Below are 21,744 nucleotides of genomic sequence, written 5' to 3'. Positions count from 1 at the left end.
CACAGCTACGTGCGATGCTGATGGAGCTCACCTCGGCCCCTGCCAGTCATAAGATGTATTCCTGTTCATGCAAAGTGAGGTCGAGGCGGCGTTGCCCTCGACCGTGTGTTTCACCTGGACGATCAAACAAGGGGCGACGCGGCAGCGATAGAGATGCCGTAACTGCGGTGACCCCGCGATCAGGAGGTTCCCAGCGATATCAGCGTTTCCGCTCGTTGACGGGTTCTCCGACAGCCAACTATCAAGACCTTTAAATCTCGCATGTTTGGACTGAGCCTGACGACTTTCACCTGCTCAATAACCAATCATCGCGTTGCTCCTTGTCTCAAAAGATGTCTGGAGAAGCGGACGACCCATCAACCGCCAGCTTCAACTTTGACGAGGTATGCCGACCGGTGTTCTGGACGTTACCTTTTGCCAGCCTCAACTTACCCTCAACCTTGCGTCTAAGAACCGATTCAAAGCTCCAGGTTCCGAGGGCAAGCTTTTGCTGTGGCTGAAAGATGTTGAACGGGCTATCGATCATGTCGCGGAGGTGAGCCGGCTCGGCCGTTACCTAGGGAAGGAAGCAGCTCTGACAGTTGCACCTCGCTCGTTTTACCTTCCTTAGGCCCATCTCCAAAGCTCTGTCGACTCGCTTCACAGCACATTCACCAAACTCCTCGTCTACTCGGCTCAAACGACTTCGTCATTGCCTAAACCCGGTCGACCCGCCCGTCAGATAATAGCGAGGTCAATAATCAAGCTACATCGACGGATAGAATCTCGGACGCTCTTCGACCTTGTACAGGAGCTGTTGAAGGTCGTGGTAGATAACAATGGGAATGTCTTGAAGGGAGGTACGGACAGCACGTATAGGGTGTAAGTCAAAGGAGCAGATGAAGCAGCAGGAGAGGTATGAAGCTGATCTTCGGGAACTGCAGGGCATGTTGGTATGTGATCGGAGAAGTCATGAAAGCTCACGGGGCGAACGTAAGTCTTTATCCCAACATCCTACTGCGATCAAGTTTCAGGATACTCACACAGTTTGATACTGTTCGTCAGATGATGTCCTTGATGTCGGAGATTGCGGTTACGGTGGTCAAGATTGTACGAGCGACTTCGCAGGTGAGAGCCCCTATCATCCGCTGCAAACGTCGAGCCGAATGGACCGGGCACTAACGAAGATGTCTTCATAGCCTGTATTGCTTCGAGTGCAGGCGGTCTCGGCGTTGACAAAATCGCTCTCTTCTGCTGGACGAGCCGTACCCGATCCGATCGCCAAAGACCTGCTTCGATACCTCAAGAACGGGCTCAGTGACAATGCGCTCGCGGTACAAAGGACGTGTGCCGAGGCTCTTGCAGCGTTGCGAGAGTGCACGAGCGTCATCACCACCTTGTCCGATATCGAAAACATCATCACGCTCGTCGTTAAAGCGCTTGACAAGACGGATCATCCGACAAAGAGGGCCATGTCCAAGCTCGTTGCACACCTACTGGCTTTCACCCAGGACGCTTCATCGGTCGTAGCACCACCTCCGGATAAGAAGGGCAAAAAAGCCGGACCTGCCGGGGATGACAACGAGGATCCGATCACGATCGTCACTTCGGCTGCAGCCGAAGTCACCACATCCCTGCTCACCCCGCAAGCCATGCTCAAAATCCTTTCGGCGCATTTCAACCGATCACCTACCCCGGCAAGGAGAACGAGGAACGCCATCTTTGATATTTACGCGACCTTGCTTGAGCGTCTGGGCTCGAACTACGTAGAAGCACGGTATGCCGAGATCCTTGAGCATTTCATCGTCGAGGTCGTTGATCAGGCGAGAAACAAGACGACATCACACGAAGCTGCGACAGTGAGGGAGATGGTCGGATTGGTCTTGCGAGAGGTCATTGCAGTTCGATCACTGTCGGAGCAAGGTCAGGGTATGGCCGTGAGAGAGATTGCCGACAAGTACATGAAGAGATGGCCGGCGGTCTTGCCTGGTGCAACGGAACCGAGCGAAATGGTTCTCTTGGTTATCCTCAGGGAACTGGCAGAGCTTCTACGCCAATTGGGTACCGCTGCGCCTGTCATCCAGGATGCTGTGCAGGAACCGCTGCTCAGGCTGTTGTCCCATCCGCGCGAATCCGTTCGGTTACATTCGGCGTGGTGTCTCCGGGTCTACTGCGCCACGACGCCGTTACGATTACCCAAAGTCTTGAATGCCTTGGTCGAGGCGCTCGACAAGGATATAGTATTGATGGGAAATCCATCGGCACCGGCAGAGTTGTCCGCTCGGGCAAACGGAAAAGCCACCGCTATTGGGGCGCTGATGGCGGTCATTCCCGATCGACCACTCTACGTGTCGCACGATATCAGCACTAGGGTTCTGGACACTGCTGTACAACTGCTCAAGCGTTCAGGCGAACACGATTTCAAGGTCGCCGAGGTGGAAGTGCACGTCGCATGGACTCTGATGAGCGGTTTGATGACGCTCGGACCTACGTTTGTCGCTTCTCATCTGCCTCAGTTACTAGTTCTCTGGCGAAACTCCTTGCCCAAACCGACAAGCAAAGATACGTCGGTGGGGGAACGAGGTGAAAAGGAATGGGCCTTCCTTCTGGACGTTCGCGAGTATACGTTGTCAGCCATTCTGACGTTCCTGCAGAACAACAAGGAGTTGACCACCTTGGACGTTGCGAGGAGATTGACTTCGCTGTTGACAAACACTCTCAACTTTGTCAATGGGTTCGCGACAGCTTACAGCGACTATCTGCGAGAACAACAACAAAACCCAAATGTCCCTGTGGGCGCGACTCGATCCGCCATGACGCTGGCCACTCGGGAACACGAACTGAGACGACGCGTGCTCCAATGTTTCCGAACGCTAGGCAATTCGAGTGCGACAGAGGGGGTCCAGCCGGCACTGGTCCAGGCTGCTGTCGGCATTCTTGCTGATCCCGACGTTAGTGGTCTTCCGGGCACTCAACCGCAAACGACGAATCACGCAGCAATTGGCCCTTTTACCGATGTATGGTCCACCTCAGATGGGTACGGATTTGGCATTTGCTCGGCCGACGCAACAGCAGGGCAGCGTGAGGCATTCACCCGGAAAGAGACCTTGAATCGAGATCTCGTAGAACAGCGGCTACAAAATCTGGTAAGGCTTGAATTTGCATGCAGCGTAATGGATCGTGATTTGAACCATTTTCCTCTTCTTTCTGCAGCTCACCAAGCCGGTCCTTCCAATGCTCGAGAACGACCGGTTGTCCGTCTTATATCGATCTTCGAGCGACACCAACGCAACGATGACGGCTGTTCCCGCCGCCACAGGCGTAGTCGACGCCGCGCTAGAGCTGTTCGAGGTCTTGCTCATTCATCAAAACTCAGAGACGTTGATGCAAGCGACAACGCTGATGACAAATCACCTGAGAAGTCCCAAGCTCGACCGGAGTCCAGGCAGGAAACAGGCGGTCCATTACAATATCATCATGTCGCTGAAGTCCGCCCTGGCTCACGGTGAACGTTTTGCCACCAGAAAGTCCAGGGACAACATGTCCGATACTGGCGTCCTCGTTAATCTGCGGGCACTCCTGCAAGATGCTGTCGTTGACCGGGAAGAGCCGATACGAGAGGCTGCGGGTTCCGCTTTCGGCAGCCTCATCGGAATAGCCGGCGGATCATATGTAAACAACCAGACGCAATGGCTGGTGGACCAACTGGTTCAGAACCGAGTACCGGAGAGTCGAGCCGGATGCGCCTTAGCGTTGTCCTGCGTCTACGAGCGGATCGGTGGATTATCTGCCGGTACCTTGCTGAAGACCTTAGTCAACGTGCTTTCCTCGTTATCGACCGATCCTCACCCGGTGGTGCACTATTGGTCTCTTCGCGCTTTGAGTCGCATCGTCGACTTTGCCAGTCTGGCATACTCGCCCTTCGTGAATCAAACCATGGACATGATCGCGACTTCGTACATGGCCGAGACCCATGAGCCGGACGGTGGATCAGTAGGCAGTGCCAATATGCGGGGAGATCTGCCCGCGTACCCAGCAATGTGTCGCTTGCTTCATGCCTTGATTGGCGTGATCGGACCTGAAATGCAAGACAAGACGCCGACCCAAGAGACTAGCTTGATGCTCATCAAAGAGTTTGGCGAAGACCGTCAAGACGGCCTCGCGGTCGAAGCCATTCGCTGCACACAACAGCTACTGATGTTTGCGCCAAATGCCGTGGACACCGCGCAACTCGTAACAACTTTCCAAGCCCACTTGGAAGCTGGTCATGGACCGCTACGTATTGCCACCATCACCGCTCTCTATCAGGTCGTCCAGCGGGATGCTGCGTTGATGTCAAAATTGGGAGGCAACCGGTTGGTAGAGATATTGTTTGGTCTGCTTGACGAAGACCCAACCATCGATGGGGTTCGACAGATTATCTTATCTTGGATCCAGCAGACGTCCGCAAGTATGCCTGCAGGGTGGATCGCGCTCTGCCAACGGATCATCAACAAGAGCACGACCGCTCCGAAGCAGGACATCACGAAATCTGTTCTCACCGGTTTCCAGGATGATGAGGGTCAATCGTTGGGATCGGGCACTTCAGCGCTCGAGGCTGCTGCGCCAGCCAGATGGCGAACCCAGCTATTTGCGTTGGAATGTGTACACGCCGTGGTCGCAGCAGTAATCGCCTCAGGCAGGCGGGAACATTTTGACATTGTGGCGGCTCGGCAATCCGGTCTACCAGTCGAGCTACTCCTCGTAGCCCGATTGTCCGATTTGATTAAGATGGCGTTTGCTGCGTCGACCGCGAGCACTTCTGAAGTCCGCCTGCAGGGGTTGCAAGTGTTGCAGGATGTCGTTGTCGTAAGTCCGTCTCAGACAATAACCGCGCTCTTTGAAGTGTCTCTGACCTGTCCGCACAGAATTTCGCCCAAAGCCCCGACCCAGATTTTCCTCAAGCTCTGTTGCTCGAACAGCATCAGGCACCGATTGCTGCAGCCTTGACACCGAGCTTCGGGACTGATTCTGCCCCAGAAGTCTTGGCCAGCGCGATCGACGTTTGTGCGGTGTTCATCGGATCGGGCGTCGTACGTGAAGTATCTCGTATGGGCCGGATCCTGAAGCTTTTGACAGGGGCGCTCATGCGATGTAGCGGTCAGTATCTAAGCGTGGCCCGGTCTGCGAGGCGCTTAGACTCATGCTCGTATAATGCTTGCTTTTACAGAAGGAACAACCGAACCGCTTGGGGATGTTGAGAACCTCTCATCGAATGCCGCGGTAACCCTCAAACTAGCTGCTCTAACCGCCTGGGCTCAGTTGCGAGTCTCGAGCGAAACCCAGACGTTCCTGCGAGACGTAGTTCAGCCGCATCAAGCAATGTTGAACCGTCTATGGGTGGGTACGCTCAAAGACTATGCTCTACTACGGGTAGATCCAGAAGCCGGATCGGGATTGTCCTCTGGAGGCATGGACCTCGCTCAATCGGGTCTTGGCAGAGAAACGCTATTGCCCGTAGGTGGATTTACCCTTCTGATAGCCTGAGCCGAACTGATGATGTCCTTGTCTTCAGTACTACAAAAAGTCTGCTACCGTCATCCTGGAAGCCTTGGCATTGGCCATGAAAGTCCATATTGATGAATCCGTACTGGAAGCTTTCGGATATCATCAGGCTCGAGAGCAAGGCTCGGACGTGACCGTCTCCACCATTCGTCCGGAACCACTGCCGAACTTCTTCGTGGTGTATGGGCTAGCTTTCGAGACGATTTCTCGTTCCTTTGGTAACCCGTCAGCAAAACTAGAGTCTATCGCCGCGGCCAAGGCGCTTCAAACGCTCGTGAAACCCATCTACTCTGGCGCGGCTCTGTTCTCGAGCTCCATCTTCGACGAGTTATGCACGCTTTGTTACCGCATTGCCATAGGAGAAGGGGCTGCTCTACGAACAGAGATGATGCAGATAATGAGCGGATTCGCTTGCAGCCGAGGCACATCTGGAGATCAAGACCAAATCAGACGGGTCGTAGCCGTGATCACGTACACTTTACGGGTCAGCGTGGGCACTGCCGAGGCGCCAAGTAATTGTAAGCAGACAGTCCTCGTTGTTGGCGGAACGTCAATGGCTGACGCTCATCGTTGTGGTTCGGCACGGTTTCGCAGTCTTGCCCTCGGACGCATTAGTTGACAAGATTCAAATGCTTTCAACGGGATTCCAGGCCTTTACCTCGGCTATCGCCGCACTGGATGCGGGGACTAGATTCCATGCTTTCCTTGTTGGGATACAGCTATACACCGGTAGGTTCCAGGTCACTGCGCAACTTCTCCAACCCGTCTCATAATTTCTCGATCATAGATCTGCTGCGAGATGAAAGCAATGAGCAAGATGTAGCGGGTCCGACGTTGCCCGCATTCAAGATGCTGCTTGACGCCGGCTCCACATATAGCCCACAGCTAGAAATGCTCGGCAAGGCAATTCACAGCGTTCTTTCCGCTGCGCTGTCGAACCTAGATGATGTCCGGTTAGTTACTGGCTGCATTCAGGGCTTGTGCTTTGCTAATCTTGCTGCTCGCCATGGCAGAGGACGCGAAGGTCCCGCGGCGGTCATCAAGTCGAAGAACAACATGCTTCTTGTGGTCCTAGTTTTGACCAATCTCGGCGCATCGGTCAAGGTCAGCCAAGATGTCGTCGAGCAGGCTTGCTATACTATCGGTCAACGCGTCAAGGCTGGAGGACAGGTAATCTTGATATGCTTTCCGGTTCAGCTATATATCCAATAATGCTAACACGCCATCACCCATTTTCATACTAGATCGGTCTTGTTGCGATGCAATGTGCGAGGGCGTTGCTTCAATCCGCCAACCGGGGCAATACGGCGTTACAACTAGGCGTCTCACAGATCGTTCCTGAACTGGTGCAATTCCTCGCCTCTGCAGCCACCGTAGCCGAAACTGTGCAGGCGGACGACCCGCTAATCGCAACTACCGACGAGGTCATCAAGATACTTGTCTCTTTTGTCGCAACATTCGATGATGATTCGAGTGAGTTGCCTATCTTATTCACACCAGCTTCTTGTGCAGTCACTGAGTTGTCAAATACTAGAACCTCGAGTCTATATGGTTCTCGTCCCGAGTCTGATCGTGCTATTGACCCCGGATCAAGCGAACCCGATACACAACCTGGCGGTCCGCCATCTCTTAGCGCTTGCGGGACAAGCACCTACAGCTTTCAAGGACGCTGCCAACACGCTCGAGCCCGAGCAGCGAGACCGCCTCGAGACTTCTATTCGACAGAGTGTTGCGAGCACCCACGCCACGAATGCAAGGGCACCGGTGGCGGCCAAGCCTCAAATCTCCCTCAAGTCGTTCGGTTAGATTGCCAATATCGGGCGAGGATGATCTGTTGTATCTTGACGATCTTAACGATTTATGACCACCCCTTATTTAATGACATAGCGAGTGTATGGACGTCAGCTAATCATCATCCGAATCTGTCAGGTCGATCATGGGCTCCTCCGTCGATGCGGTATGTGTTGGGACCTGCCGATGTCGATCGAGTGGATTGCTTGCGTTCGACTTCGACTTCATCCCTGCCATATTGCCAAGGCGTGCAGCCGGTCGAGCGTTACTGCGGAGAGAAGCGATGGCTTCGAGCTGATCGGGACGAATCGTCCACGTTAGTTCATACGAATAGGACAGAAATACCCCGGGCCCGATTCGGGACTTACTCGTTTTCTTCCCTCTTCCCCCTTCTCGACCATCAACCCGCCCTCGTTCTGCGCCGTCGTCGGATCAAAACCTATCAACTTGATCGCGCTCGCGTGGAACGGTCTCGGCTTCAACGTGTCCCCTAGACCCTGCTCGACCGCCTTTTTCTGCAATTCCTTCTTGTCCTTCTGGTCGTCTCGTCTGAGCTTGTTGGCCGCCTCGAGGTACTTGGCCCCTGTGGTCCCATTGTTTGAACCCATCAACATGTCCAGCTCTTTTTCCCTAGCCGCCGCCTCGTTCTTGCGTCTCAGGTTGGTCTGCTTTTCCCGACCCATCCGTTCCACCACGTGTTCGTCGGCGAACCTCGAAGACTTGCGTTCCGAGATCGCACGACCGCCGACGATATACGTCTGACCCGTCCCGTCATCGAACCCGCGCTTAGGTAGGATCTGGTTCGTCGGTCGGGTCTTCCGCTCTCTACCATCGTCTTGCCCGCCTTTGCCTCGCCTGTACATCGGTGCGGCAGCCTTCATGGCGAGTTGGAATCCGCCCGTGCTGTCACAAATATTGACGTTCAAGTCAGTGGGCCCAAGTGAACGAGTGAGACTCTGCCTTTGCCCGATCGACCCACCTTCCGGCAAACTCTGCTCTTCCTCCTCGGATCTGCTTTATCGCTCCGACCACATGATACTCGCAATGCTGATGTACCCGCCTACGATTGACCGGACCATCTCTATATCAGTCTCCCAGCGGTCCTCTCGGACTGCTTTCACTTGTACGTGGTGAGATAGTGACGACTCACAAATCAACCCATTCGGTGCACTGCTTCCCATCCCGCTTGATGGAGGCACACGTTCCCAGATCCCGAGCTCGTCCGATGAGGAAGATGTCGTCCGCCGACGAAGGTGTGAGACCTACAGGATGAGTGAGTGGATGAGGACCTTTGTTCCCTGCCTATCAATTGGGAACGCCTTACCAGATTAGCGAACGGAGTCGCAAGCAAGATCAACGCGGACGGAAGATTTCGAGCTCACCCCGAACGGCTTCAAGATCCTCGGACTTATGATCCCCACTACCGCCCCTACAGCCAACTTCCACCAGACCTCAAACGCACCCCCACTCCCGCCTCTATACCGTCTCTTCAGAGGCTCCCCTGGGTAAGACAGAGGTAGCGTCTCATCCGAGTCGGATTCGAACAGCATGACGTTCATGATCGCGTCCCCCTGTGAAGCAGAGGTGGACCCGGAGAGTTGAGAGCGGGAGGGGAGGGAACAGATCTTGATGGTGATGAATTTCGAAGCGGGGGCGTTGTTCCCGGTCTTCTTCTTCTTGGTCCATTCCCCTGGACCTTGACCGTTCTTTTGTCGTTTCCCATCCGTTTCATCCTCATCTTCGTCCTCTTCATCATCATCCTCGTCGCCTTCCTCGTCGCTCGCCCGTCCTTTACCCTTCTTCTTCTTGTCTTCCTTCCTCTTGCCCTGAGTCACTTTGATCTCCCCCTTGTGGCAGACGACCCCGATGACCGCCCACCCGGCATCTACGGGCAGCGTGTATTGTTGTTTATCGCTCGAGAGGCGCATGATCGAGTAGATCTGGGAGGGAGAGAGGATGTACCGGTCGGCGAGGTGGTTCTGGACTTGGGCATGAGGCATGAGACGCTCCCTGGTGATGATTGTAAGGAGATACGATTAGTTATCGATCAGCCCTGGCGAGGTCGAGCACAAAGACAAGGGGGACGAAGGGATCTAGTGAGGCTCACTTGAGATTGATACCACTATTAGGTTCGGTCCACCTCCATTCATCCGATCCAAGGGCATCCATCCCATAGTCTTTCGGACCCATGGTCAAGCTCTCTACGACCGTCATATCCACCTCATCCCTCTTCTTGCCAGACCTGCTGCTGATGTCATCATCGCCGTCGGCATCAGAATTTCCAGGTGTATCGTCTTGACGGGCTCGATGAAGCGCGGACGAAAGACGAGAAGGTCCGGAAGATAGGGCTGATGGCTGGGCGTGTGATTGCGAGATGAGTTTAGAAGGTCCCGCCTGGGGTATAGGGTTGGTCAACCGGTTGTGATTGAAGATGGGTTGTCTGATAGGTGCCTGTTCGTAAAGTGCCGCATGATACTGAGCAGCTACGGTCAGATGGAAAACCAGGAATTTGAAAGCGCCACGAGCGCGTCAATACCGAGAGCCGATGCAGCGGAAGATAGTGTGCACTCACGAGTCTTTTTCTTGACCGGACTGTTCTCGACCAAGATGTTGGCTCGTCGAGCGGTTTCGACTTTGGCTCGTTGTTGCTCTTTAGCCTGAGCCGCCGCCTTTTTCTGCAGGAGCGCCGCGATCTCCCGGTCGAGTCTTGCGGATTCTGGTTCGTCGGGATCCATGACGAGCGATCGCGATGAGGAGACGATTGTCGAGCTATCTGGTCGCGTATGGCCATCGCATGCACGATGATGATGAGGATGTCGAGGTGCACGATGCACGATGATGATCACTCGACCTCGAACGCGTCGTCCCCCCCTTGATCAAACGCGTCGCGTCGCGTCTTGCCCGTTGAGAGAGATAGGACAGATGATGATGATGGACTAGATGGAAGCTAGGGGCTAGGGGCTAGGGGGGCGACGCGTATCTAACACGTCCCCCGTTCCCCGTCCTCCCTTCCGACCCCCTTCTCCTCATCATCCACCGGCCACCATCACTCTTCGGACCTCACCGAACATCAAAGTACTGCTGCTGTCGTATCATACAACCCCTTCACAGATCACAGCCATCATCGACCATCTGCCATCTGATGTACACATCCACAACGTCATCATGATCAAATTCATCCTCGTTCAAGTGAGCCTCCTTGATCCAAAGCACCGCCCCACTCCATGGCTGATTCCCGCTTCGCACACTCGTAGAACCGGCAGGGCAAGACGAGGTTGTCGAAATGGTACGCTCCGTATGACGACGACGAAAAGGTGAGCTGGCCCCCATGCCTCCCAGATCCTTGTCCGATCCGGTTCATACCCTATTGACTCATCTTGCTGATCAACACGATGGTGATGCGTGACTAATCTCGATTCCCGATGGCAGGTCCGGCTGAGGGGGGAGGTACATCGGCTGGTCGCTCCCCGTGATCAAAAGTATCAATCCAACTTTGTCGAAGTGAGTTTTCGAGCGGTGACATCCGGCAGATATCTTTGAATCTGAAACTGTGCCGATCTTTCCGCTCATTCGATCCGCTTGTTTCCCTTATGCATTGTCGCTTCCTTCCCTTTTACGCCAAACCACTGCACATCACCTCCGTTCACCCCTTTCCTATCCCTTCACCTCCTTACCTACCCATCCCTACCCCAACAGTTCCGCAACGAAAAGATCATCTACCGCCGTTATGCCGGTCTCTTCTTCTGTCTCTGCGTCGACAACAACGACAACGAGCTAGGCTACCTCGAAGCCATCCACCTGTTTGTAGAGGTCCTGGATGCCTTTTTCCAAAATGTCTGTGAATTGGACCTGGTGTTTTCGTTCTACAAGGTCAGTACCGGGTCAGGAGTGGTCGAGGTTCCGAACGAGGGACTAGTGAGAGGCTGATTCGGAATCGAGAAATCGGGGTCAAACTAGGTGTATGCGATCTTGGACGAAGTGTTCCTCGCAGGCGAGATCGAAGAGACGAGCAAAAACGTCGTCCTCGTGAGTTCCCTTGAATTCCGCCGCTCCGATCAGATCAGACGTAGGATGCGAGTTGTTCACTCTTTTTCCTCTTTGTTTGATCATCTTCGTAATCACAGGATCGATTGGACTACCTGGAAAAACTCGAATGAACCCCCACAACCTTCTCTTATAGATTCCATACGTGCATGTGTATATGTATACGCTCCGCCTGCCATCCACTTGTATTCGCCGGAGTCCGTCATCCGATACAACTCGATAAATTCGACCCCCCGGTCTGTTGCCACCAAAGTCCCCTAAGCATCACGAGGTGTTTTATACTCGACCCCTAGCGGGCGACTCTCCCCTGACCCGATCCCGCTCGATCGACTCTCTCATCGCCCTCGCCTCTGCCCGCAACTTGGCACCCAGTCTGAGCCGTTTCCTTCTCGCGAGAGCTTCTGACGAACGGACTGGTCGACCTCGGCCTTGACCTTGATCACGATCAGAGTCCGACTCGAAATCCCAATCGCAAACGAGCGTCTCTAAGCTCAAGCCGATAGGGTTGGTCTGAAGGTGGTCGTCGAGGATGTTAGGGGTCGAGTTAGGGTAACGCCAACGGTCGGTTCGGTCCCCAGGTCTGACAATGACAGGTTCTGCCCCACGACGAGGTCTTCCTTCCTTGTCGTTCCCGTTCTTCTTGTCGTTATTATCGTTGTTGTCATTGTTCACCTTGTCGTCGCTCAACTGCGCACGGCTCGGTTTGGGCGTAAGCTGGATGACATGCCAAGGCCGGATCGTCTCGGTCGTACTCTCAAAACTGGCCAAGCTGGACCGTCTCCTCGGTCGTTCTTGCCTATAGGGGAATGGGGGTGAATAGATCTCGTCCATCGGGTCGCTTCGGGGTGTGATGGGCACGCTGTGACATTCCCCCCTAACACCACCTCCTTGACCTCGACGAAGGGGAGAATGAGGAGGTGTATAATTGGGAGAGAGGAGGCCAGGGGTCATGGTCGCCACCGGGTTCGGGTAGGGCATGACGAACATGTCGGTCGAAAAAGGGGTGGCGAGCGAGGTCAACGGGGGTGATGGTCCGGGTGAGGACCAGGAGGGCGGGGGCAGGTTTCGAAGTGGAGGAGGTCGGTTTCGAGGTCTAGGAGGTTCGACAATGTTGATCTCGGGCAGGTGGGATAACGTTCGAGGCGGTACAGCGCTACCGCTTGGGTAACGCTTGTTACTGCTCATCCCGCTCATATCGACCGAAAGCGCTTTTCTCTTGTTCCTCCCAGCCGGCAGCGTATTGGACCGTCGAAGTGGGTACTGTTAAAAGCGATAACGACAGTTCTAATTTAGCAAGACCATTCGATCCGGGCCGACCAGTCAGAACGCTAATTGGGGGTGAGTTTACTGCATTGTACGTACCTTTTGATCTTCTTGTGACGTTCGACCTGAACCCTCCCCCCGGACCGAAACCGGCTTGTAAAGGCTATCCAGCCTGATCGCTTCCAATAACCCTCTCCCACCCGGACATTCTTCCGTCGGTGAGTCTAGACCGTTCTCATCGGTATCGCCTAGCATCCTCCTCGCGCTCCTGGTCAATGGCGAGATCGAGCTGGTCGGACGGCTCTTGGACGCAGAGGAGGGAGGTGAGGAAGGAGACGACGAAGAAGAAAGGGTCGAATTCGGACTGGGAGAAGGGTAGGCCATCTTGTTCAGACTGAACCCGGTAGGTCGAAGAGGCGTCCGGGCGGTCAAGGTCGAGATGTCGGTACTCGACTGCGTTCGACGATGGTTAAGTAGCCGGACAGAGGTCACTGGCCGTCCAGATCGACCTGGCCCGCTTGCGAGCGGGAGGTTTCTTTCGGGTGACAACAAGCTCTTCCACGTCCTCTCTCCATCGACGTCGACCTCGACGTTGTCATCGACGATCATCCCGCCCATCCCCGACAAAGCTGACGTCAATGCCGAGCCCGACATCGACGCTTCCTCAAAGGGAGGGAAGAAGACTTGCTCGATCTTGGCGCCTTGTCCGGTAGGAGCTGCATCGATATCGACATCCTTTCGTCGCCGATCTCTGATGGGAGATCTACTCGATCCACCTTGTCTCTGATGATCGTCGCGAACAAGCTCTGACGAGACGGATCGTCGGCGAAGTTGTGCATCGGGCAATCCCCTCGTCGAACTTTTGTGACGAGTACGGCTCGTCGATTGGTGCTCGTGCTGACGGTAGCCGTCGTTGCTATGGTCACCGCGATGAATCATCTTGACAGATGGATGGCGGTCCGAGCTCGAACGACCTGGAGGCACCGGTACCTCGTCTTCGACCTCCGAAGTGATCGGATCCGACCGATGAACAACAGAAAGTAGACGACTTCGACGCCCAGCTAAATGAGATTAAGAAAACAGAGGTTCAGACTTGCAAGCAGGAAATACGATCAACCATACAGTCTCGCATTTTCCTCAACACGCAACCTCCAGCTCTATAGCTCTCGAATGCACCACCACATGGTGGGCCCGTCCCATCCTCTCATGATCTTTCCAAGAAATCGAGGGGCACTCACCCTCGAATTGGACCCTCTGTGTTGTTGACCCGAGGACGAAATGGTTATCTTCCGGTCTCGCCTTCCTTCGACCTTGTCCACGGTGACAGGGCTACAACGTGCTCTGCAGGGGAGGGAGGGCTTCGAGGGGAGTTATTAAAAGAGACCGGCCCGGGAGGAGGAGTGCAAGCCACCTCGCACTTGTGTGGTGTCGTCCGTACCTGAGGATGGGATGGGGAGTGGGGAACGGGGAGGTCGGAGTTGGGAGATCGTTGGATTTGTTGTTGTTGTTGTTGCTGTGATTGTTGTTATGACGGGCGACTTGCTTCCGAGTCCCGAGTCCAAGAAAGGTCATCCTCGTCGGAAATTATCACACAAGTCGTTCATCCGTTATATACTTGTCCAGTCGTTCCACAAGCTGTACAATAGAAAGTCCTTGAACGACTTTGCTCTCGCATGTCATGATCGTCATAGCCACGACTTTGCCGTGCGCTCGTCTCGCAGAAAGGGCAAGAATAGGGAGGAATTTAGAGTTCCTTGCCCATTTTCCGGTTTTGATCGTTCGCTGTTCATGAACGCAGAGTCATGCGATCGACTGTTGCCTCGCTTAGGAACTCACGTCCGCTACGCTATGAAACGCACATCAACGGGGAAAAGGGAGAAACTTTGCAGCGATCATGCGATCATGCGATCAGGAAAGGAACCCCTATCCTTCCTCGGGTACCGTGGTGGTGACGACGAAGCGCGCGTAAGCGAGGAGCCAAGGAAGGTGGGATCCGGGTGATGGGCCTGATGAGACATTTCCGACGTACAAGGGGAGAACCATCAAGACAACAAAGCACAGCAAAAGTCTGCAAACAGAGTGCGAGAGCGAATTCGGTTCAGTTTCACGTTGCCCACATGCGTGGAAATCGCTTCAAGAAGGTCCTTTCAGCTTCGCGAACGATTCGAGGTTTCAAACCTACTCGTACCGATACCGGTGCCGCTGTTGGGCGAACGCGGAAGGGATAGGTGCAAGAGCGTCTGGAAGAGTAACGACGATGGTGGACAAGCTAGGTTTTGTAGACCGACGATAATTTGATTATAAGCAGGTTTTACATTCAGACGGATTGGAACAAAGAGGAGCGAAGAGCGAAGGTAAATGATTGAAGATAGCAAAGTGGTGTTCACTCGGCGAGAGCGGCCAACCTGTGAGCAAGCACGAATCCTCCGGTCAAGGCCGTGACTAAAGCTCGTCCGCTGAGGTTTCCAATCGCCTCGAGTTGAAACCTGAAGAAGTCAGGTGAAGCCGAGGTGATGGGGAAAACGACGAGAGCGAGCCGGATCAAGCAAAACACGAGGGGGTCCCAAGCGGGAAGCGCCGCAATCGAAGCGTTTCGGGATGCGCTGCGGGTGTTTCGAGCAGGAGCCTTGACGGGTTCTTGGGGCAAGAAGGTGATCACGTGGCTCAGGAGGAACGGCGGAATGACGGTGTAGATAAGCCTACAAGCAGAAGGAAGTCAGCAAAGGCATTTGCTCGGATTGATCAGAGAGGAACCATACCACATCGCGAACCCGGCACCCGCGTTGTTACTAGAGGGCCGAAACATTGCAAACAATTCGGGAAGATAGTAGCCTCGCTTGATCTCGGGCATCCACCAGAACATGGCGTAGAGGAACCTATCCCATGCATGAAAGCTGAACTTTGATGGCGGGAACTGGAGCTCTTTCCGGTGCCAGGGGATGAGACAGTAAAGGAGGTAGACCTATGTAGACGGATTAGACTCGCGAACATGCAAGCGAACATGCAACTGAATCATCCGACTTACCATCTCTAAGAACAACATCGTCTTGATCAGGTTGACGGGGGTCGAAAGATGGGCTTGAACGTCACGCAACGCTTGCCTCGCCTCGCGCTTCCCGTTCTCCCGCCAGTATCGAACGGACATCTTGCGAAGGTGTTCGGCCTGCTGAATCCCGTCTTCGACGACCGGCCTGGCCTTCTGAATCCCGTCCTCGACGATAGGCCTCGCCCTTTGGATCCCATTCTCAATGATGGGTCTAGCTTGAGAACGAAGAGCTCGACTGTATGAGAGGAAACGCAGCCAGCTAGGTCATGACCACCGGTGCAAGAGTCGAGCCTTTACCATACTTACGTCGGTGAGTCCGGAATGCGCAACGAATCTTCGTCTAGTCCGGTGACGTCCTTGACCTTCTTGTAGACCCGTTTGGCGCTGCGGGTAGCGATTTCCTGACCTTCCTCTAGGGCGTTGTACAGAGTCGGTCGTACGCTCTGATCGTAAGTAGTAGCGGCGGCGTCGTAAGCCTTGCCGGCGAGGTTGCCGGTGGCGGTCTTGAGAGCGTCTAGATCCTCAGACGCTCGAGTACCCCTTGCGCTAGGGGTAGCTCTGACGCTTGGAGTAGCCGAATCGTCTCGAGGACTATGAGGGTGTAGCATAAGAACCACGAACAAGATATTCTGACAGCGAGACACGTACGATCGACGTTTACGCCTGGCGACGTAGAGTCCTTTGAACTGGCCATCTTCCCTCAGAGTAGCTTCGTTGTCTTGAAGATACTGCTCAAGCCTATCTTCGAGCTCGGCCTTGAGACCAGTAGTGTCTTGGTCAAGGGCTTTCAAGATCTGATGAGTTGACGAGTGGAGTTAACGGAATGATCCCTTTCGCGTCGTTTGCGGGAATGACGAAGCTTACGTCGACGATTTCAGCCTTGTTCTTGCCGGAAAGACTTCCAGCGAATGCCTGGGGAGTAGGTGCCATATCGGAAAGCTTTGTGTGTGTAGTTGAGCGGGATTGTTTCTGGCGAAGGGTCGCTTCGAGAAGTTGAGCGGTCGACGGACGGGTTACGTGGTACTTCGGCGTTGACCTTATTCAAGACGTAGACACCGATGAGATACCTCGATTAGTGACAAGATCGTGGGGTAAGACTAGGTTGCGATGAGGACGTTCTTTTCTCGACGCTGGGCCTTTGATCGATGATGATAGCAGTTGCTGTAGTTACAACACGACATCAGCAGCGTCGGTATGATCACCCTCCCTCTTTGGGACCACCAAAGGGAACGCGTCAAGGAAGGTTCGATTACGAGAAAGTGACGTCACCCGTTTTCGAAAGTCCGAAAAGGGGAATTCGGCGTTTCAGTACGTCCGTACGCAGTTACCGTAAAAGAGAAACAAAAGCAGGTAGCGACAGCTACACCTTAAAGGGAGGTACCATCGTCATGTGTTATTGCACTCGGTGGCATGATACGATGCAAGCGGAGGAGTAAATCAGATACAAAATTAGGTTTACAACCGTCTGATCCAAAACTTGATACACGAACAGAGACATTCCGATGATGAGGTTGATGATAATGGTGATGATGAGTGGAGTGGTGTTGGTTTACATCTAAGAGAAAAAGTAGGGACTCTCCCTGATGTTGTTGACGTCAAAATTCCCCTTGAGTGGCGTCTGAGGCAGTGCGTCGCTAAACTTTACGAATTGCCGCGTGCCGACTTCCATCTTTTCCTTGTATTCGCCCTCGAGGTTGACAAACGCCGTGGCCCTCGAGCTTCTTTTGGTTGGTTCTTCGATTCCGGCCTCCTCGGCGACGTCTTCCGCCTCGGCTGATTCGGAATTTGGCTGAAGCTGAGCAACCGGCTTCCTCCTCCTGCTAGCGTTGAAGATGTCTCGAGCCGATTTGACAGGGATGACGTGATCCTTGTATCGTTCGAGGAACTGTAAAGGGACATAATCAGATGAGAGGTGACGACTATCGAACGTTCGGCACGTGCCAACCCACCTCTTTTCGAACGTCCCCGATAATGTCCCTCGAATGCAGCTCGATGAATGTTTCCCTGATGTTTTTGCTCAGTTGATCGATGCTCGAAGCGTGACTCCAGTACGAGTCGTGCACACTGGCAAAAGTGATGCCGTCGTCTCGACACCTTGCGGCACACATGAGCATATGCGTGGCGTCCAGAGAATGGATGAAGTTGGGAGGCATGGCGGAAGCCTGCTTGCCGGAAGCCACCTCGGAGACGGCATTAGGATCCGAGATGTATACCGTTTGAAGCGCAGTCAGGACCTGAAGCGACCAAAATCGATGGATTTGCACATCAATATAGCTCTCGAGAGAATACCTCGGCGATAGTTTCATTTGCGGACTAACCTGTTTCCTGGCGATCTTCCGATAAGGCTGAACGACGGGGAGTCCCAAAGGCGACGTCCAGACTACGCTCGTCATCGCCTCTTTCTGCAATCTGGTGACGGCTTTACCTGCTTTATCCAGCACGGGAATTTCATCCGAGTCCAAGGTCTTCTTCCTTGGATTCGCCGATTTGGTAAGCGGGCTGACCATTGCGGGAGCGCGCTCCATAGAGACACTCTTGCAGATCAATCTTGCCGACATTGTCAGCCAGTCCTGGATAGCCTTGGCGCCGGAGAACAAGTCGCCGATACAGGCTAGCACGGTAGTAGCGATATATCCCGAGACGTGGTAGATGTATTCCCGTGGAATCTCTCCCTTGGCTACCAATTGCTTGGCGATCTGCTCTTTCGCTCCAATAAAGGTCACTCCATATACTGTCGTCATAACAGTTTGCTTGACGACCTTCCGCGTTATTTTGCCTTGCGCGATTTGCGCAAACGACTTGCCAGCGGCCGCGTCCTGGTTGATGATTTCGTTGACGAGATCGGCGATACGGGTGTATACGTCGGCCGGACGATCCCCTCCAACAAGGTTGACCGCTTTGGCTCCCTGCACATCCCCTCCAAGAGCTGCATAGTGCTGCATCCCGTTACATGTTCCGTCCTGGTGCACAGGAAGAGACGAAAGATATTCGTGAGGGTTCCCTGACCTGAGCGCTGCAGACAATTCAAAGCATGCTGCCAGGCATTGCCACGGCTCCTCAGCCTTGAGCCACCATCGATTGCCCCCAAGAGGGTTGTCGGCGCTATCGAAGATGTCTTTCTGGTGATCAATAGCGAATTGCTCGCGATCCTTGAATTTCGCTTTGTCAAATCCATAAAGATTGGCGAGATGGATGCGGAGCCACATCAGACCTCGCTCTCCGAGGGGCTTCTGGGTCCCGAAGGTAAGTAAACCTCGACAGAGATCGTCCCCAACCGGGTTGAGATGCGGTGGGATGGGGTAAGCTCGCCCTCGGAAATCCACGTTGTGAGGGATATAGAAGACGTCATTGAGGAACGAACGTGCCAGTTCCAGGTTGTAGTTGAATTTGCATCGTTCCGAATGATCCTTCTTCATCTCGCTCTGAACATCACGCATCTGAGCAACGTAATTCGACCTTGAAGCGGGATCGACATCGTCCGGACTCGGCTTTATTGGTTGACGATAGTGGGACTTTTCTTCAGAAGCCGGTAGATCCGCAATCGCATCGCCCTTGTTCCAGGCCTCCAAGACGACGTCAAATACACTGCGATTCACCCTCCAAGGTGTGCTCGACAGGACGTCGAGGCCAGCGAAGACAGAGTTGAGTCGACCTGCTTCCGAAGCCGCTCGAAGATAACTGCCTTGCTCGGCACTTTCCTTGAATCGCATGACGGATACTATGATAGCGCGTGGTAGGGATTAGCGATGCTGCACGATGGCCACAAACGGGTCCAATCTCAAGGCTTACCTTTATGAAAGAGATATGCACCATCATCGTGCGCTTTCCAGGGTCGTGGCGGGATCAACATTGGCATATGTTTGGGATGTACCACAATAGCGATCGGGTCTTTCGCCATTCTCGAGGCGACAGCGGGATTCAACTTGATCACTCCAAGCTTGTTTCCACGAACGTATTCATAAGAGTGGGAGAAGGCAGGTTGGATTTCGGAGCTGATGAGGATAATCAAAATGAGCCTTTCCGAACGATGGCGAACGATCTGGATTGAAGAAAAGCGCTTACTGCTCCACACCGTCCTCATCGGTTGTCGTTCTTGTAACTTTCGCAGTATCAACCAGGGCATCCACCAAAAAGGCGCCAACTGAAACATGCTTAGCTTGAGTCCAATCAGGCGTCCAAACACGTCGCAGTGCGTCGAGGGCTTGGGTATGGTCGAGCCTTTCAACGCGAGCCGCATCTGCAGATTCCTCGACGTCCCGTTCTTCCATAGTCTCAACTCCCTCGGCTTGGGCCTGCTTGCCAACTTTGCGCCATAGCCGGTTAACCGCCCTTTCCCCATCCTGAGTATTCTCCCCGCCTCCCAAAACAGCCTGGCTGTCTTTTCCTAGCATGTTTTGTATTGTCAAGGCTCTGTACTCGGTCTCGACAGCTTTGCCGACCTGTATCAAACCGCGTAGGGTTTTGAGACCGTCGGATATACCTCCAGCTCCACACGATCGCATGACCTCGAGGATCGTCACCAGTGCTAATTTTTCGGGAGCGAGTAGACGGAGATAGAGCAAAAGATCTTGATCTTTCGCTCTCCCCGCAGAACTCTTTGGCAGACCTTTGACATTTGTCGTCCTTTCCAAAGCTTCCAGGTCACTTGTCAATCGTTTGGTCAAATCGAGGCTCCATTGCCACATCCATGCTTGAAGTTTCCCAGACCGAAGTCTCTGCGAATCAACAACTTCCTTCAACCCTTGCTCTTCCAGCAATTGTGCGGCGTTTTCCATTTCGGCTCGTGCTGCCGACAAAGAGGCGGCTTCGAGCATCTCTTGCCGACGAAGAGGAAGATCGTCCGGTGAAATTTCCTTGAAGGTTGCTCGTAGATTGGCAATGGGGAACCGAGGCAGTACGGCGTCTGGATCTGAGGATTGGCTGCCAATCTGACGCATGAGGGATGTGGTATAGGGCTCTTTCTGCGGTGGAAGAACTCGTTGTCAGAGTTAGCCCGAGGTCAAGTCACGAATGGACTTACAGCAGGTAGCGGATTGACCTCAGGAGGCAGTTCCCGCCCCAGTCTTTCTCTCCGGTCTTTTTCCATCCCCCTTGTGACGTTTACGACTTTCAAAACCACGCTGTCCTCTTCTGCCTCTGCTGCTGCTCGCACGGCCGTGAGTGCTTCTTCCTTCTCTCCCTGACTCCATTCAGCCATCATCGTGGCTAGAGAGAGATTAGGGGACTGGAGGTATGGAAGTATTGGGACCACCGGCAAACCAGATGCGACGAGACCTCTGAGGTAGCTAGAGTAGACCTTCTCACCGCCACGGCTTAAACCGAGCGGTCGTGGTCTGGATGATCCCGGCTCAGATCGGCCGCCATTGAACTTCTCCCACTCGGCGATAAGCGCTTCAGCCTTCGACGCCCAATCTACATTCCCTGAAGTAAAACGTCCTCCTGCTTGCTTAGATGCTGCTAAAGAAAGGACTCCTTCTATCACATTCGCCCAGACGTTGGGGTCCGGCAGACTCGTCTTGGAAGCAGCGTGGTCGTCCAGGAGGCTCCAGAAGATATCGAAAGCCCTAGGAATGGTATCTTTCCGTGCCAGACAGATGTGAATCAGGGAGAGTGAGTCTAGCAGAGATGTCGAAGGGTATAACGCGGCCTGGGATTCCGAGGGAGGCTGATCATCGGGCAGAGGCGGCGGGAGTACCGTGAGATCGTTCTCCTTGAAGGGCGTAAGGGGGCGGTAACTAGCATATCGTGCGCCGTCCAGCATATGAGGGTGAAAGCGATCGCTCGAGCGGGAGGCATTGCTGAAGTCGTAAGAGATTTCCGGAGCATAGTCGTCATCACGGGTGGCGAGGGCTTCTGCTGGGCGTAGTCGGGAAGAAGTAGGGACTGCGTACGATCGCTGTGTCCCAAGGCAAGGGAGTAGACGATTGGAGCGTCGAGCTCTGCTGATGGTTCGCAACATGAGGTTGGTGTGTTATTGAGGTTATCCGAAGCGAGTCGTACGACCAGGATCGATCGAGAAGCCTGTGATGCGGGTCGTCTATATCAGGCCGCGAAGATAGCAACCTTCTTTGTGGGCT

The 21,744-nt window shown here is 54.0% G+C and overlaps 6 protein-coding genes across 6 annotated transcripts; 2 read left to right on the top strand and 4 right to left on the bottom strand.

Annotated features, from left to right (window-relative positions):
• The first annotated feature begins 256 nt into the window (after positions 1-256).
• On the top strand, positions 257-7,608 carry HD553DRAFT_159801 (putative clathrin-coated vesicle protein). Its single transcript, XM_046176819.1, has 15 exons — positions 257-383; positions 452-535; positions 611-861; positions 924-972; positions 1,045-1,107; positions 1,179-3,125; positions 3,193-4,827; positions 4,887-5,118; positions 5,189-5,475; positions 5,534-6,041; positions 6,118-6,252; positions 6,311-6,476; positions 6,537-6,693; positions 6,768-6,996; positions 7,058-7,608. The coding sequence occupies exons 1-15, from the start codon at positions 333-335 to the stop codon at positions 7,327-7,329; spliced, it is 6,066 nt and encodes a 2,021-aa protein (XP_046039275.1). The 5' UTR covers positions 257-332; the 3' UTR covers positions 7,330-7,608.
• HD553DRAFT_339443 (uncharacterized protein) lies at positions 7,429-10,049 on the bottom strand (the record flags this gene model as incomplete). The annotated part of the gene is made up of 7 exons (XM_046182443.1): positions 7,429-7,608; positions 7,683-8,217; positions 8,294-8,374; positions 8,465-8,616; positions 8,697-9,324; positions 9,422-9,797; positions 9,887-10,049. The coding sequence occupies 7 exons, from the start codon at positions 10,047-10,049 to the stop codon at positions 7,429-7,431; spliced, it is 2,115 nt and encodes a 704-aa protein (XP_046039274.1).
• Positions 10,050-10,304: 255 nt separating this feature from the next.
• HD553DRAFT_159695 (AP complex, mu/sigma subunit) lies at positions 10,305-11,553 on the top strand. Its single transcript, XM_046176817.1, has 6 exons — positions 10,305-10,503; positions 10,569-10,628; positions 10,744-10,815; positions 11,011-11,184; positions 11,272-11,340; positions 11,439-11,553. The coding sequence occupies exons 1-6, from the start codon at positions 10,480-10,482 to the stop codon at positions 11,469-11,471; spliced, it is 432 nt and encodes a 143-aa protein (XP_046039273.1). The 5' UTR covers positions 10,305-10,479; the 3' UTR covers positions 11,472-11,553.
• On the bottom strand, positions 11,442-13,731 carry HD553DRAFT_159759 (uncharacterized protein). The gene is made up of 2 exons (XM_046176818.1): positions 12,721-13,731; positions 11,442-12,618 (listed from the first exon to the last, which is right to left on the bottom strand). Exons 1-2 carry the CDS (start codon positions 13,558-13,560, stop codon positions 11,635-11,637), a joined length of 1,824 nt encoding a protein of 607 aa, XP_046039272.1. The 5' UTR covers positions 13,561-13,731; the 3' UTR covers positions 11,442-11,634.
• Positions 13,732-14,926: 1,195 nt separating this feature from the next.
• HD553DRAFT_159625 (uncharacterized protein) lies at positions 14,927-16,704 on the bottom strand. The gene is made up of 6 exons (XM_046176816.1): positions 16,532-16,704; positions 16,316-16,461; positions 15,974-16,258; positions 15,647-15,902; positions 15,381-15,583; positions 14,927-15,320 (listed from the first exon to the last, which is right to left on the bottom strand). Exons 1-6 carry the CDS (start codon positions 16,595-16,597, stop codon positions 15,005-15,007), a joined length of 1,272 nt encoding a protein of 423 aa, XP_046039271.1. The 5' UTR covers positions 16,598-16,704; the 3' UTR covers positions 14,927-15,004.
• Positions 16,705-17,222: 518 nt separating this feature from the next.
• HD553DRAFT_268064 (uncharacterized protein) lies at positions 17,223-21,428 on the bottom strand (the record flags this gene model as incomplete). Its single annotated transcript, XM_046177558.1, has 6 exons — positions 17,223-17,552; positions 17,617-17,901; positions 17,986-19,385; positions 19,457-19,659; positions 19,730-20,622; positions 20,688-21,428. The coding sequence occupies 6 exons, from the start codon at positions 21,426-21,428 to the stop codon at positions 17,223-17,225; spliced, it is 3,852 nt and encodes a 1,283-aa protein (XP_046039270.1).
• Positions 21,429-21,744: the final 316 nt, after the last annotated feature.

The sequence above is a fragment of the Filobasidium floriforme genome (assembly GCF_021052385.1).
Source record: "Filobasidium floriforme strain CBS 6241 chromosome Unknown HD553scaffold_3, whole genome shotgun sequence".
Taxonomy (NCBI): Eukaryota; Fungi; Basidiomycota; class Tremellomycetes; order Filobasidiales; family Filobasidiaceae; genus Filobasidium; species Filobasidium floriforme.
This window is presented reverse-complemented; position numbering and strand designations above follow the sequence as displayed.

Excerpts from the sequence above, each read along its gene's own strand:
- HD553DRAFT_159759 (XM_046176818.1), bottom strand. The coding sequence starts at position 13,560 with ATGATTCATCGCGGTGACCATAGCAACGACGGCTACCGTCAGCACGAG. Across the intron at positions 12,619-12,720 it reads CGTCACAAGAAGATCAAAAG|TACCCACTTCGACGGTCCAA; the intron begins GTACGTACAATG and ends CGCTTTTAACAG.
- HD553DRAFT_159801 (XM_046176819.1), top strand. The coding sequence starts at position 333 with ATGTCTGGAGAAGCGGACGACCCATCAACCGCCAGCTTCAACTTTGAC. Across the intron at positions 384-451 it reads CCAGCTTCAACTTTGACGAG|AACCGATTCAAAGCTCCAGG; the intron begins GTATGCCGACCG and ends CTTGCGTCTAAG. Across the intron at positions 536-610 it reads CTATCGATCATGTCGCGGAG|GCCCATCTCCAAAGCTCTGT; the intron begins GTGAGCCGGCTC and ends TACCTTCCTTAG.
- HD553DRAFT_159695 (XM_046176817.1), top strand. The coding sequence starts at position 10,480 with ATGATCAAATTCATCCTCGTTCAA. Across the intron at positions 10,504-10,568 it reads TCAAATTCATCCTCGTTCAA|AACCGGCAGGGCAAGACGAG; the intron begins GTGAGCCTCCTT and ends GCACACTCGTAG. Across the intron at positions 11,185-11,271 it reads TGGTGTTTTCGTTCTACAAG|GTGTATGCGATCTTGGACGA; the intron begins GTCAGTACCGGG and ends GGGTCAAACTAG.
- HD553DRAFT_159625 (XM_046176816.1), bottom strand. The coding sequence starts at position 16,597 with ATGGCACCTACTCCCCAGGCATTCGCTGGAAGTCTTTCCGGCAAGAAC. Across the intron at positions 16,462-16,531 it reads ACAAGGCTGAAATCGTCGAC|ATCTTGAAAGCCCTTGACCA; the intron begins GTAAGCTTCGTC and ends TCAACTCATCAG. Across the intron at positions 15,584-15,646 it reads CGATGTTGTTCTTAGAGATG|GTCTACCTCCTTTACTGTCT; the intron begins GTAAGTCGGATG and ends CCGTCTACATAG.